Source organism: Vulpes lagopus, chromosome 10 (assembly GCF_018345385.1).
Source record: "Vulpes lagopus strain Blue_001 chromosome 10, ASM1834538v1, whole genome shotgun sequence".
Classification (NCBI taxonomy): domain Eukaryota; kingdom Metazoa; phylum Chordata; class Mammalia; order Carnivora; family Canidae; genus Vulpes; species Vulpes lagopus.
In genome coordinates, this window is record NC_054833.1 from 14855874 (window position 1) to 14872049 (window position 16176).

Consider the following 16176-nt stretch of genomic DNA (forward strand, 5'->3'; position numbering starts at 1 on the left):
TTTACCTTCCCATTAACATCATTGGAGTTCCACAAAGACCTACAGAAGAATCCAGACCACTTCACCAGGGGAGGGGTGAAATGCAAGTCCTGTTTGCAAACTGGGATATGTCCTACTGAGCGATTTAACCAAAACCTAAAGCCCCAGCTTTCCTCTGAGCCTCCGTTAGCTGTGAATGCCCCCATTTGAAGACTTTGCCAACCTAGGTGCTGCTTCTTCCCCTCCCGCCAATTTCCTAATTCCTTCTATTCTTGTAAATCAGAGTGGTGCATCTTGTCCTTTGCGGAGGTAGGATGGCAGCCTGCTGCTTGGCCACTTTCCTGAGACCTATACTCTGGCTTCCGGTCTTTCAGAACAACCACTCTATGAGAGGATGAAAGGAAGGAGCATCCCTTCTCCCTACCACCCGAAACAAAGACAAACCTCAAGCTATGGTTTCACTTTACTGAGCCCTGCCCTGATACTTAACCAGAATTGTGGGGGTGATGGTGGGGTTGGCTAATTAGGAGTTTCTTCTAGGCAAACAAGCCACATGAAAGAGAAGCAGGTAAGCCTCTCTGAATGGAACAGAGCCCAAGAGCATTGCCCCAGACCCATAATAAGCATCATCTATGCTTATTCTGCTCATTTCTCTTCTTCTGGTCACCAACTATCTCCGTGCTGTCAAACCCAGGGCTCTTGCTTTTGCCCCAACTTACTCACTTCTCAGCAGGTGTTTGGCACAGTAGACTTCTCCCTCCTTGAAACTCAGCTTTTTTGGCTTGGTTGATACCACACGAACTAGCTCTCTGCTGTGACCTCTACCTGCCCTGGGCATGATCGTGTTCTTCCAGGCGGGCCCTGGGCCGCCATCCTGCCAGTACTCTTTCCCTAGGAAAACATCCATCTCCACCCATGTGCCCAGTGTCTAGCCCAGCCCTCCTCTGAGTTCCTGACTTGCATCTCTAACGGCCTGCCTTACACAGCTGTTACAGACGTATCTGTAGGCGTGTCACAGACACGTCTGGGTCAACGTGTCCTGAGAAGTGAACATGTTATACTCACTGCCGAATCTGGTCTGGGCTCCTCTCTCTCAGAAAATGGAGCTGTCATCCTCCCAATTGCTCAAGACAGAAACGAGCAATTGACCTTGCCACCTCCTTCCATCCCACCATCCTCATATCCAATCCATTAGCTAATTGTGCCCATTCTACCTCCAAAATATTTAGCAAATCCGTTCACTTTCTAGCTCCACTGCCAACACCTTGGTGTCCATACTCTCTTCTCATCTAAAGCACTCACTGCCTCCAAACTGGTCTTCCTGCTTCCATTCTCCACCTTCTATATATAACAGCAAAATAGATGGAAACTGATTGTTCCCTTCTAATACTCGTCACTGATTTTTTGTTCCACTTAGAATGATCCTCAAATTTCTTCCTGCGACCTATCATGTGTAATGAACTGGCCTCTGCTCTGAGCCTGTAACCCTTGTGGAGCTCTTTCCTATACTAGGACCTTTGCACATGCTCTGTCCTCTTTACTAGAAATGTTCTTCTGCTCTTTCACAGCTCACTCTTATCATTTAGGTCCTAGCTTAAAAATGACCTCTTCAGGAAGGCCTTCCCTGTCTACCCTACTTAAAGTATGCCCCCCTCCCTTTCCTTCGGCTGCAGATTGCTGTTTGTTTCCTTCATAACATATATCATGATTGGAATCTATGTGTTTTTTTACTTGTTTATAGAAAATCCTTAAAAAAGAAAAAAAACAAAGAAAATCCTGCTGACTAGACTATAAGATCTACAAGGTCAGGGATCACATGCCTTTACCTTTTGGGGGGAAGACGCAGAGGGAGAGGGATCTTAAGCATCTCCATGCCCAGTGAGGAGCCCAACATGGAGCTCAATCTCACAACCCTGAGATCATGACCAGAGCTAAATTCAAGAGTCAGATGCTTAACCAACAGAGCCACCCAGGTGCCCCTGTTTACCACTTAATTCTAGCGCCTCTCACTGCACTTAGCATGAGGGAGGCCCTTTAATAAAGACTATTGCATGGAAGAATGCATGAACTCTTCACTTCTTACTCTGGTAGCTTCTCCGTGCCCTTGACTGGTCCCAGAGTTCCCTCCTCAGGGGCAGAGTGGGGTGTGCTGATGCAGAAAGGAAGACTTTACGAGACCTGCCTTTAGAGTCTGTGGCTGGCACTAAATGCTCTGAAACTGTGAGGTGTTCTTTTGTTCAGAAAACTATGAGTGAGGAAAATTCTAGAGGGATTACTGATGCCTTGAAATATCCATGTGTGTTTGGTGGTTCTATTTGAGCCCCGATATACTACTGACTGACTTATGTTCAAAGAGATGCACAGAATCATGGTAATTGCATATCTTTTAGTAAAGGAAAGATACTGGGTTGTTTTGTTTTGTTTTGTTTCCCTAATTGGGACTATGGTTTGAAGGTGGCTGTTCTCTAGCAGCAACGTTTTCAGGCTTATACTTTTCCTCTGTTAACACCATTGTCAAATGGTAGATAACAGAGTATTCATGTAGCCAAAGGGCATTCAAAAAAGCCATTAAATCAAGGAAGGAGATTGGCAGAGGCTGAAACTAAGAGGAATGAAGACATGACCATATTGGAAGTAACTAGATGAAGGAAAGGTGGTTGAAGAAAAAACAAAGAAAATCCATTGAAAACAGCCTCTTTCTATTCTGTGAAAATGTGGGAGAGGCCAATTCCCCACCCTCTTATTGCCGGGCTTGCTTGTTTGATAACAGATCCAACCACTGGTTTCTGCTGACCAGCAGAGAGGCTAGTAATGGGGTACATTAGTATACATATGTGAAAAGTGAACCCACAAATGTAGAACCTCAATAGAAATAGAACAAGTTCTTTGGTGGCTGCCATGGAACCTAACATTTGAACATCTCAATAGTAATCAAGAGTCTTTTTATGTTGAAGGCAGAATTTAAAAAAAAAAAAAAAGCCTCATAAAGGCAGCGGGAGAATTTAGTATTTCACTTCCCTTAATAGGAACAGATTTTACCAATGAAAATTTAGATTTAAAGGCAAAACAAAATAAAAAAACCTTTGTGGGTTTTTATTGTTTTGTTTTGTTTTTTGTTTTTGTTTTTGTTTTTTTTTGGTCTGAGTTGGGAAACCAAAAAGTGCTGGATTATTTCAGAGGGTTATTCCAGAGAGTTCTCCTAGTATGAACTAGTTAGGAATAAAAGCTTGTGTATTTTGGGCAGCTCTCAAAACACATCTAGGAACTCATAAAAGCCACATTTTACTATCCAGTGGTAAGAAGGAATTTTGTGACCTTTTGAGAAATTTTGTTTTGTTTTTCCTAAGAAAACCGCGATAAGGAAGTGAAGCAAGCTTCTTGGCAATGGGAAGATTGCCTCAGTGCCACAGGCTTGCGTTCCCAGGGGTGTAGGGGGCTCTGAGCAAGCATACTACCATCAAGTTGTCCTGCATGTAGGTTCCCAAATTTTGCATTTAGAAAGTTGTTCTAATTTCTACCCACCCTTGGGGTTTATGGAACAGAGGGCAGGGGCAGCCGTGGAGATGACTCCATGCCAACTCTTCCCCAGTGCGCAGGGGCTCTAAGGTCCAAGTCCAAGATTACCATGAATAAAAGGCTAAAACCCAAAAGTACAAAGAACCAAACGTGGGGGTCAACCTGCAAGGAAGAAAAAGCAATTTGGGAACACAAGAAATAAGCTCCTGGATCCTTATTGCAGCCTCTGGTCTCTGAAACCAGGGTGCATGTCTTTTAGTAAAGGAAAGGTACTGGGTGGATGGGGCTCATGCCTTAATACCTTCTCAACACTTGACACATTCGACCATACTTATCAAAAAATTCCCTTTCCTTCTTTACCTTACTTCCAGAGTTTCTTTTCTTTTCCAGACTTTGTTTATTTGAGACAGCGCACTACGGAGAGAGAGCAAGCACAAGTGGGGGCAAAGGGAGAGGGAGAAGCAAGTTCCCCACTAAGCAGGGAGCCTGACGTGGGGCTCCATCCCAGGATCCTGGGATCAGGATCTGAGCTGAAAGGGGAGGCTTAACCAACTGAGCCACCCAGGCGTCCCCACCTCCAGACTTTCTAACTGCTCCTTGTCAACTTTCTCTGCAAGATACTCTTCCTTTGCTAATTACTTAAATCAGGCATTCTTAACTGGAATTGATTTTGCTCACCAGGGGTTACTTGGCAATACCCAGGACGGTTTTGATTGTCGCAAAGGACGTGGGTGGGTGCTCCTGGCATCAAGGGAGCAGAAGCCAAGGCGTAGCAGCTTAGTAGAAGTTGCTAACCACCTTCAATGCACAGGCAGCCCTCTACAAAGAAAAATTATCTATTCTTGCACTCGTGAAACCAATGAGAAACTCTGGCTTAACTACTGTTATTTAATAGTGTTTACTCCTAGATTTGTTATTTTTCTCCTACTCTTTTTGGGTTATCTTATTTCCTGCCACTCAGAAAAGTTGAAATGGCTCCCAAATCTCTGTCTCCAGTTAGATTTCTCTTCTGAGTATGAAACTCCTATCAACCATTCTGTTGGACATCTTCAGTTTGATAATCCTTGGCTTTGTTTGTTTTGCTTTTTTATAAAAAAAAATTCTCAGTAAGAAAAAAAATGTCATTAGTCTATGCTTTGTAATGATCTGTTTCTAATAAAAGGGGATCAAAAGGAATTTTTGTCTGCAAGAAAACAGAAAGAGGGACACACGGTGAGATAAGACAGTTTGGGATGCCATAAGAGATGCTGAAGAGAAACCTTGTAGTCTTCTAAGTCAGAAAGATTCACACCCAGTGAGCCTCCCAAAAGAGAGAGGGAACAAAGACTTCCACTATAAACTCTGGGGGCTCCGCCAGTGCACCTCATTTTGTTCAACACTTCCAAGAGAGTCTCCACGATATTGTTCTTTAGACCTCACCCAGCCCCAGTGTGACACTGCAGGGTTATACTAAATATATGTTGAAATTCATTAATATTTCTTTGAATTCAATATACTTCTACTTTCCAACTGCCTGGATTGCAGAAACATCACTGCTTCTCATGGGCTATTTGACGGATATTGAATGAGGGCATTTCCCAAGCAAGCCTCTCCCTTTTCTTCTACCCCCATGCCCCATTCCCAACTGCCTCCTCCTCTGAGGGTAAGATCCCCGTTGCAGTGAGCTCATGTGTCCATCCCTGTCCACCTACAGACTACCAATAAACCAACCAACTACTTGTGTTTGGGAAAGTCACCAGAGAGCAACTGCCACTCTTGCAGAACATCTGGCAAGTCCCTTTAGGAATACCCTGATAGGTCAGCAAGGGAGAGCCAGATGCAGGAAGGAGAAATTGTGGAAACTCGTCCATCATGGGATCAGTCATGTGGGGAGTTTGGAACTTTGCCCTGGAGTTTGTGCTCACAGGGTGCTTTCCTGAATCACTGTTATCTCCCAGGGAAACCAGCTGCCTACACATTGCATCCTTTATTGCCATCATGATATGATATCTGAGGGGAAGCGATGGTGCCCTGAGACACCGAGGCTCTTAAAGCAAGAGCAGATTCTCATGCTTCTGAAACTTTCTCTTTCTTGAAAAGAACAGTCTCCTTCCTCCAACTTGGAGCAGCTTTCTAGAGAGCTGCCCATCTGTCTATGTCTTAAAAACAAGTCTCCATGTGTGCTATCTGGAGCCAGCTACAGAAGCAGGGAGGAAGGGCGGATTACACACTGATACAGAGGAGGAGATACAAAGAAGGTCTGAACAGAACCTGGGGGATTTCCACCTGGCCTGATCTCCAAATGGAGGGCCATGGCCAGCAGATCCCAAGATGAACAAAGAAAAGCCTCTGCTGATTCCCTATGTTCTGACTTCCTGCGGGGCTGCTGGCTCCTGGCTGGTGGTGACTCCCCTTCATTGAGTCTGCAGTTGACAGCCTGAGCTTGTTTCCCAGAGCCACATTTACTCACAGGTTTCCCTGTGACCCACAGCACCCACTTTCAGCATTTGGGGTGCCCTTGATAGCCAGGGCAAAGGATAAAGGTGATCAGCCTAAAGAGGGATTGATGTGGTCCTGCGACCACGGACACAGCATGGTACATGGTTGACAGGGTCAGTTGAATGCAACCTTTAGCGACTGGCTTCTTCCAGAATGCCAGACTGTCTTCTAAGGTTAGATGGTAGACTGCCTCTTCCTCTGCTGCCCGACTCCATTGTTTCACTGACTTGTTCACTGAGGCCAGAAATAGTAAGTGAGAAGAGTAGGTCGAGTGCTGTGTTGGGCAACTGGAGATGAAATGTGGATAGCTCTAAGCCTCCAGTTGGTTCTATCCTGTTCAGTCAGTATCTGGTGAATGCAAGCATGTGATGCTGTGATGCAGATGTGCAAGGAGAGGTCCAGCTGTGCCAGGGAAGGGCATCATCCTGAGGTTTCAGGATGGCTGCAAATGGTCCCTGGAAGTAAGGATATCTATGCTGAGTCCTGTAAGGTGTGGAGAAGTTGGAGGAGGCTGATGGAGGGGAGGGACAAGTGTGTGATGTATCAGTGATGAGGGAGGGAAAGGTGGGTGGAGGAGGAGTAATTAGGGGGTGAAGATGGGGTAAAGGCTGTAGGTAGGAGCAGCAGGGCATAGAAATAAGATGGGCAAGGTGACCACATCATCAGGGGCTCTGTGGGCTGCATTAAGGACTTAACTCTACTGTGTAATACATAAGCTCAAATACGAAAATCTGTCCAAAAGCATTTATCAAGCAGAGGAGTTCTAAAAAAATAGAGGAGAGCTTTACCCTCAAAGAGTTTATAATCTGATGAGACAAGGAGAAAAAGGTGACCACATAAAAATTAAATTGGCAACATAAAAAGTAAAACTGAACATAACTAAGCACTGAAACATCAAGTGCAGCCCCAAAGAGCTGTGGGAAGTTCAGGAGCGTGAGCATCTCGTGCAAAGGCAGGATGTGACGTCAGTGTGGTATGGATGTGACGGGGCCCCAGAGGTTGCAGGAAGGGCTGGGCACTCCCTTCGCAGAGACGGCGTGGTTTCCTTGGTGAAGCTTCTTATTTGCAGGGAGGGGCTGCCCAACTGTCTGAATTCCTCCAAGCATTTCGATCTCTGTGTCATCAACAGTGTATAATACCTCCACTCCAGGCTCTAAACCGAGAATAAAATACTGGCTGTTGTCTGACTCATAATGGGAAAGAAAACAAACAAAAAAACCCAACAGGGGGGAAATGGTATTTCTGGAGTCCATCTACTATTCTGATCATCAGAAGCCTACATAATTATACAGTTATCTCCTTGCTGGAAGGATTTCCTTCTAGAGATTGCATTTTATTATTTTGCCTTCAGATTTTTATCAGTTTATGGAAACTAGATCTCTGAACTGTTGTTTTGGGGCCACCACCTACCAGTGGAAAATACTAGTGGAAAAACTTGATTTCCCCGAAACACAGACAAAAAAAAAGGGGGGGGGGATTGTGTTCATTCCATCATTCTTGTTACTTTGGCTGTCCGGAAACCTATTGCAAAGTTTGAATCTCAGTAACAGCAGCCCTCTGGTTGGCTTATGTGCATTTCATTGTTTTTTATGGGTCCTTGACTTTCTTTTACATTTTCTCACGTTAATGTGTGCTTTTTGGTTGTGAGGCATCTCAAAGGTGTGCAGGGCTGGTTGGGAGAGAAGAATTAAAGAGCTCAGTAAGTGGAAAACAGAAGGAATTCTAGCGAAGGGGACAGAATGAAAGACCAGGATAAGAAGGAGACTGATTTGAGTCAAAAGAGGGGGAGCCTGTTACGACACAGTGGAGAATCAGAAGGAGAGATGAGATTAGGGAAGGAGTGTAGACAGTGGACCGAGGCAACAGGTAGCCACAGAAGATCCTTGAACAGGGGTAGCAACATACACTTGTTTTAGGAAGGTTTTAATTGTAGTGTTGAGTATGTACCAACGTAGGAGAAAGCTAGGGAGGGGATGCCAGGGGAGATCAAAGGCTGGGCAGCTGTGGGAAGAATTGGAAGGGAAAAGTGAATCAAGTTTGGATATAAGACATGAAGGAATGAGGCATTGATTACAGCAGGTGTTTAGGGTATTATTATGGCCAGAGAGAATTAAACAAGAGGAAGGGATTTGGGTGCTTTGGAGAGGTGTGGAGAGAGAGGAAGACAGAAAAAGGCAAATATATTCCTGGATTGTAGGGTCCTAAGATTCCAGGTCTTTCTTTTGTCTTACCCTTAACTGGATCAAATATGAACCCTCACTTCTTCACTAGACTGGATGCTGTCAAAGCCACCCAGCTTCCTGTTAGAAGAATACTGCTTTGAGATGTTGACCACACTGCATATTAACTCAAAGCACAACAGTGTAGTAAGTAAGAAATCACTTAGAAACGCTCTTTAAAAGATCCACTAAGTTATCATTTAACCACCTGTTCAATTCACAGACCAGTTCATAAGTAACACCCTACTCTTCTTCCTCAGCCCAGTGGAGCATTTACTTCTCTTTCCAGGTCAGTTTATAAAGACTATTCACATTTCTCCCAACCTTTTGTTATGAAAATTTTCGAACCAAGTGCAGTTGAAAGAATTTTACAGTGATCACCTGGATTATCTGCAATTTAGATCCTACAATTCAGAGTTAACTGAATTTGTTTTATCTCCAATCTGTGCATCCTCCCATCCATGAACTCATCTTATTTTTGGTATATTTCAGAGTAAATTGCAAACTACTACTTCTCTATGGTAAATAAGATTATTGGTTTTTAACTTCTGTTTTCTGAATTTGTACAAAGCTGGGCTGTGCCAGCCTGCCTAGATAGACTGTAAAGATCAAAGGGAAGCCTGTGGCTCTTTCTGTGGGTGGCTTATCTTCCCAACCCCCTGCCCCAGGCATTTGAACATTGGCTCTTTAATTATAGTGGTGCCTAACCTGTGCACTTGAGTTTCTAGAAAGTGGAAAAGGGAATTCTTACAAATCTAATCATAGTGTCTTCTATACTCTTTGTATTTGAGGCTGAAAAGACTCCTGCAGGTAGTGTAGGTGGAAAAATTTATAGAAAAGAAAAGAGTGGTCCCCAGGCATATAAAAAATATAGCCTATGTCTACATTTCTGGATTTCCATGTATCAAATGGGCTTAAAGCAAAATTATAACTGTAGCAACAGAGGGGTCATAGAGAATACAGATTTTCTCTGCTTTTGGACACAAAATATTCCCAGGAAGACCTTCACTATTGTCCCAATCTGTCAGTTTTAGAGGCAGAAACTACAGTGGTGAGGAATGAGATACAAGTTTTTAGCTGGCAAAGGAATGGTAGTTATCAAAATCAGAGATGGTCTTATTGGGATTTACAAAACTTGGGATTTACAAAACAATTATTACTGTGTGTTTTTACCACATGTGGTTTTCGAGCTTATGGAACATGATCCAGCAGTGTAATGACAAGCCTGAGTATAAGAGCAGTCTATTAAGGATTGTTTTGCCTGCTTTTTCATGTCTGTTGTATTTACATTTAAGTTTTAATTGATGTTTTGGCCATGTGTTTGCCCCTGAAGAGATTTTGTAAAGGCTTTCATTTTTTAATACATAAAAAGGATTATATTCCAGGTATAGTAAGTAAAAAATCCCCTTAAAGTCCCCAGAAATGAGATCTTGCTGTTGTAATAAAACTTTATTTTGCAATATCTATTCATTAGCCCCACAAACAAACCAAAGACATTGTCTTAGAGACTTGGGGAAAAGGACCTCAGTTTGGAAAGCGTCAATGTAAGGAACCGATTCTTGTAAGCATGGCCTGAACAGAGAGGTGGAGACAAAGTTAGAGACGAACACCAAGTGGGTGATTATTGTGCTAAGCTCATTTTGAGAAACAGCATCTGAAGGAGAAAGTCCTTGACCAGTCCAAGGAGGTCGAAGCTGCCTTTTTTATCTCGGTCTTCTCAAATCAACACAAGGGGTAGTCTGACAAGAAATGAAATCAAGGAAAGAGCAGAGATCACATCTGATTTTTAAAATATGGAGCCTCCCTGAATTTCATTCCCTGGAGAAAATTTAATGCTCTTGGTCCCTCCGGGGATCTTAGAGATAAGAGTGTGACCATCCTGGCTTACGGATTTAGTCTGGGGAGCCTGCCTGACTGGTGATGGAAAACTGTTGGCTCCACGGGTTATCTCAGGGATTAAGGCTGGTCTCTTTCACAAGAGTCAGGCAAATGCATCCCGTGATACATTTAGCCTCCAACCAGGGAAGCTGTTTATAACACCTACGTACCTACAGGCATGAGGTGAGTAAAAATAAGCGCTCATTATGTTTCACATCGTGACTCATGTAGCCTTGTAGGAATGCTCTGTGGGCTGGTAACTTCCAGTACTTATGCACAAGGCTATTTTACATCCAGGGTATCTAAAGCACATTACTATACTAATATTTAAATCACTACTTCATACTTAGAGTTCCATCTCCAAGATATCCAGATGGGAAGTAGGCATTTATACCAAGGACAGGAGGAAGAAGCGTAATTTAGTAGAAAAGGATGGGAAAAGAGCAACCCTGTCCTTTTAACCAATGCATCTGGAATGAGACACTTAAAGAAATTTCTACCAAAATGATGGCTAATTGACAAGGAAAGATAATTTGATTCCATCGTTTCCGTTCACACATACTATTGTTTCAGCCCATGATGTTTTGTTTACTCTGGAAGGAAATATTTTACCCCCTCTGAGATAATTAATTTTTGTCAGCTTCACTGTTTATAAGGGAAACTGAGAAACTGTTAATTGAAATACAGAATGAGTCACTGTTTTCAGTAATTTTTGGCAGCATTCTAATTTGTGTCAATCCCAGCCTAATTATTAGATTTTTTGGAAACAGAAAGCATATTTGATATTTCTCTTACTGATCTTTTTCTTCCCTTTTTTTTTTTTTAATATGTGCTGCCTGACAAAGGTTATACAGTTGATACGAACATGAGGTAAAATACCAGTACATTTGAAATACCAGGAGGTTCATTTTGTCACGCTTGGCTCATCACGCTAGCCCAGTGTTTAGAAAGCCCTCAGACTGTGGTCTTCCTCCTACCCCCAGCCCAGATGAAAAAAATGCAGTTCTTTTGAAGACCTTTTAGCTAGTACTAAGCCACAGTATATGGTCCGTCACTAATGACATCACTGAAGTAAACTTCCCAGAAGCCATCAGGGAGAAGTCGTTTGGAAATCCAATTGAATGTCACTTGTAAAGGGCAGGCTTCTAGAAGAGGTGACCAGTCATGCATTCCTGAGTTATTTGTTGTAAAAACATTAATCACTATGAACTCATTTGCTCCTAATGTGAACACCCTACATTATTCCACAGGAACTCTCTTCCCAATGATCATTAATGTAGAGATCTGAAGCTGCTGACTATGGGCAAGGTTAATAAAATCTGTTAGATCAATGGCCAGTGTAATGGGACTGTTAATGCTTCCTGACAGAAGTGGGATCTTCCTGGTAGCATCAGAATGAAGGCAGGCAAAGAGGCAGCTGGCTGTGCTGGCCAAAGAGCCCCACCTCTCACCACCTGAAGTGGCCTCTGGATGAAGAGCGCATTGATGTCAGCTGCAGCGTGTGGCCAGGCCTCTGAAGGGGCAGCTGTGGGCTGGGGAGGGAGCTACAGGGTGGCCACAGGGACGGCTCTGCTACCGTGCTCCAGCTGCCTGCCTGCCTGCGTCCTTGCCCCTGGTGGTGCTATGGACATCCTAGGACTTCGCTTCACCCCACTCTATCTACACTGGGCCACCAAGGAGATGAAGGAGGACAATCAGTGATATTGGTGACAATTATGGCTAATGCTCACTGGAAGTTCTCAGGGGTCAAGGACTAAGCCCTTTACATATTCTAATCTCAACCCTCAAGGCCCTACTCTCCAAGACATGAGGACGATTCTCCATTTTATAATGGAGGAAGCTGAAGTTCAAACAGATTCAGTAACTAGTACAAGGTCAGATTTGAAAGCGTGTGCCCTTAAGCACTATGCTCCTTTATTAGTGGGAGAGCCACAGAAACTGTAGCCCAATCTCAGACCAAAGAAAGGTACAGGGTGTAACCGTTGGCCTACACACCTTGCCACCTGTACATGCATCCTGTCAGTATGTTCAGGACCAATCTTGGAAAAGTCTGTGAAAACTGTGGTTTGTCTGTAACGCTGTTCACTAAGATTTGCTACTAAAATGTGGGTACCTGGGACCTGTAACAAGGGCAATTGCTTTGTGCCACCCACCTGCAGCCTTGTTGGGGCCCCATGAGGCCTTCTCTGCCCAGCAGAGTCCTATTATTAAAATTTGTTCCTTCTCATTGCACCCCTGTCTCATAAAAACTTGTCACATTTCTCTGAGGGTCTTGATCTCCTGACTTCACCCTAGCTAGTTTAGGTAGAGTAAGAAGAAGCTATGGTTTCCCGGGGATGCCTCTGAGCGCAATGCAAATAGGACTGACAGCAGAGGCCACCCAGAGCCAGCACCCAGGGCCCCAGCAACATAGCCGGGCATGGGTGCACAGTGTCATGGACTCTGGGACATTCTGAACTCCCAGCGACTATTGTAACTGAGGTGCTGACATGGCTGCCTTGGGGCTCAGAAATGGAAACTGGATGGAGTTCACAGGTGGAGGCTAAAGATGCAGGAGGCTGCCAAGAGCAGAGGAAATTAGGGACTGGGATGAAAGAGGAATGGTAGCTATAAGCGTAAAAAATATAAAATCCCAACACTATTAGATGTTCCCAGTCAGCAGTGTTCTCTGCTCACCCCACCCCCAGATCTTACAAATACACATCATAAGTGCTAGACTACATGGCAGAGGATAGAAATGCAGTCGTACTGAGTAAGAGAAATTAGCACGAGGAAAATGCAGGGACAGCATTGTGGAAGATTGTGTTGGCTGTGAAGAACGCGAATGATTAGAATACAGGGAGGGAAGACATTCCACAAAGAGCGTTGGGCATGAACAAAAGTGTGAGAGTGGGAACAAGTACGCTGAGTACAAAGGAGAATGAAGGAAACAGCCTAGTTCTAGTGGATGAGTGTGTGTAAGTGTGTACGTGTGGGTGTATAAGTGTGCATGCATGTGTGTTGGAAGAGGAGAGCAGAGGGCGTGGGGAGTGGTGAGGGGTAGCCCATTGCAAAGGGCCTTGGTGGCCAGACAAAGGAGTTTGGGTCAACACAGTAGGCAATAGGGAGCCACTGTAGGCCCTTGGACATCTAGGGAGTGTAGTCTAAGCTAAGTTAAGGGAAGTTTCCTCTGGTAGCTGCATAAGAAAGTAGATTAGAGAGGAAAGAGAAAATTAGGGACATAGCAGGCAGCCGGGGCAGCCTAACATTATGATTTATCATTTATCATTTTCTCTCCTCCAGCACACATCCATATTGCCCTTCTCACTGGTGGAAGTCATGCTCAGGCCACATTGCTATCCCCGGAAGAAGAAAGGCCTCACTGTGTTGGCTGGCGCCAGCATTATGTACATCACCAGGTAAGAATTGCAGACAGATAATCTACCTAGGCTCTTCCTTCAGGACTATGAGGGATGCCCCTGAAGAAGCATACTGTCTTATAGGAATGCCTTGATCTTGCATCAGCAGAGATTTAACCATTACTAAATTTTTAGCTAGGAAAGATTCTTATTGTTTGATGTTGATGCTTCATGGAAATATCACATGTACTAGAGTACACAGGTGTCCATGCTCAGGCAGGAAGTCACGCGCTCCTCTCTCCCCTTCATGAAGAAGTCATCATTGCAAAGCTACGCTTATTACTTTCCCCAAGAGAATACTGATCATTGGTTTCATTTGCAATTAAAATGTTTGGATGTTGATAGCAGCAATGTCCACAAGACCCAAACTATGGAAAGAGTCCAGATGTCCATCAACAGATGAATAAAGATGTGATATATATATATATATATATATATATATACACACACACACATATATATATGTATATGTATATATGTATATGTATGTGTATTTACATATATATGTATATATGTATACGTAATGGAATATTACTCAGCCACCAAAAAGAATGAAATCTTGCCATTTGCAATGATGTGGTTGGATTTAGAGGGTATTATGCTAAACAAAATATGTCAATCAGAAAGACAATTATCATATGATCTCATGAAGATGTGGAATTTAAGAAATAAAACAGAGGATCATAGGGGAAGGGAGGGAAAAATAAAACAAGATGAAATCAGAGAGGGAGACCACTCATAAGAGACTCTTGATCAAAGGAAACAAACAGAGTTGCTGGAGGGGAGTGGGGAGGATGGGTGATGGACATTGAGGTAGGCACATGAGCTTGGGTAATGAGCACGGGTATTCTATAAGACTGCTAAATCACTGACCTCTACCTCTGAAATTAATAATACATTATATGTTAATTATTTGAATTTAAGTTTTAAAAAATAAAATGGGAAAAAATTAAAAAAGAAAAAAAGTAAAATGTTTGAGTGGATGAATAATCTGAAGCGCCCAAATATATTCCATCTAAAAAGGCATTTGTCAAGTCGCTCAGGCTAAGGCTGGCCCATCCTATCTGCTTGTATTGTTATGGGCTCATTTGCATCAACATTTGGCACAAGAGCTCCTATAGGGCATTTGGGCAATTGCCTGGGGGCTTGCAGAACAGCCTAGTTAGAGGCATGAGAAGTAATTCAAGTAGCAGGCCTAGATTTCATTATTCAGCCACGTGGTGACACCAATACTCAGAGTGCTGCTCAGTGGTCTGTAATCAAGGGAAAAGGTGTGGCCTTCCACCTGATGATTGGAAACCCCCTCTCCATTCTGGCGCCTTCTCATCCACTACCATGCCCTTGCTCTACTGATAAGGGCATGCCAAGCATAATACCTACAGATGGAAGCTAATCATGATATTCCTTCTCCAGTCTAGACTTACATAAACTGTTCACATCTGACAATCTGGGTAATCCCCCAACCCCTCCCTATGTGGGGGAATTTTAATTTAGGATAGGACTCTGCTAGAAATGGGAGCCAGAAACAGAACACAATCCAAAGTACTGGGGCTCTCGCCATGCTTGTTTCATTGGCTTTCACCATCTTCTGTTTCAAAGCCTATAAGCTTTGTGCCCAGAACTCAGTTGATGGTTCTTCCCTTGTGTTTTCTCCGTCTCCTGCAATGTATGCACGTCCCACCCTTCTGCGCCTCTCCTTTCCCGAGTGCCCAAATCTTTCTTGCTTCTCCTCTCTTGAATAAAGAAAGTACTTGCTCCGTAAATCTACCCCAAGACTCCAGTGATCCATGCCGTTCTCCAGTCTTGGGCCTTTGCATTTTAACAAAGGATACTTTTAGAGAGTAGGCGATAGTTGGGAACCTTCTGGCAGTTGATGCCTGGAGCACAGTGTTGAGAAGGATTCTGAGACCCTACCAAAAAAGAGTTTTGTCATCCATCGGCAATTATCTGCCAATAGTGTAAGAATGGAGAGTGGTAGGATAAATGCCATATATTTGCCATATTTGGCTTAACCCAAAGCAATAAATCCCTAAAGATAGAATATCTGGAACCTGGGGTTGGGTAAGAGTGTGTATACATCAAGATATCTTGTTGTTGTTGTTATGCATGGAACAGATGCAGGGTAGCGTCATGCTGACTATGCATATGAATTTCCATGCTTTTGTTTTTTTGTGTAGACTTGCATCTGATTTGGTCTTCTTCTCTGAGTGTAACTTTTGGAGTTAGTATATTAGGTAGCATTTTTTTGGTCTGTTAACTTTTTCTGCCTAACAATTTGGCAGTTGGTCATCTGATTGTCACATCTGACTCGTGCTCTTTTATCTTCAGAGACCAAGAGGGTAAAAGACCACCAAAAGCCACTGGCATTTTGGAGAGAAATCATGGTGGCCATAAAGATGAAAAGAAGCCATCAAGAGGGCTTAGCTTGTTGGTGCCTGGGCATGTGATCTGACAATGCGGGAAATGGGGTTTGGAGAAAGGAGGTGTAATGAGATAGGGGTCTGGTATTAGTGCATCCTGTGTCCATTCAGTTATTCATCAGCTCCAGGCACTGTGCAAAGCGACTGAGTTTATAGTGATGTGCAAGGCACCATGCTGCCTCTAGGGACTGTCTGAGAGAGAAGAGAGTGCCCAAACTAAGGGACGAGGGAGGGAAGGGGAAACACAGGGTGCTATGGGTGCCCAGGAAGAATGTTGGGAGCTAGCTC

General features: G+C 43.7%; 1 protein-coding gene across 1 annotated transcript in view; it reads left to right on the top strand.

Annotated features, from left to right (window-relative positions):
* LOC121501024 (androgen dependent TFPI regulating protein) overlaps positions 1–16176 on the top strand; it is a 62450-nt gene that overhangs the window by 27073 nt on the left and 19201 nt on the right. The window contains exon 4 of the mRNA XM_041773135.1: positions 13353–13468. Within this exon, the coding sequence (XP_041629069.1) occupies positions 13353–13468 (116 nt within the window). The remainder of the gene's footprint in view (positions 1–13352; positions 13469–16176) is intronic.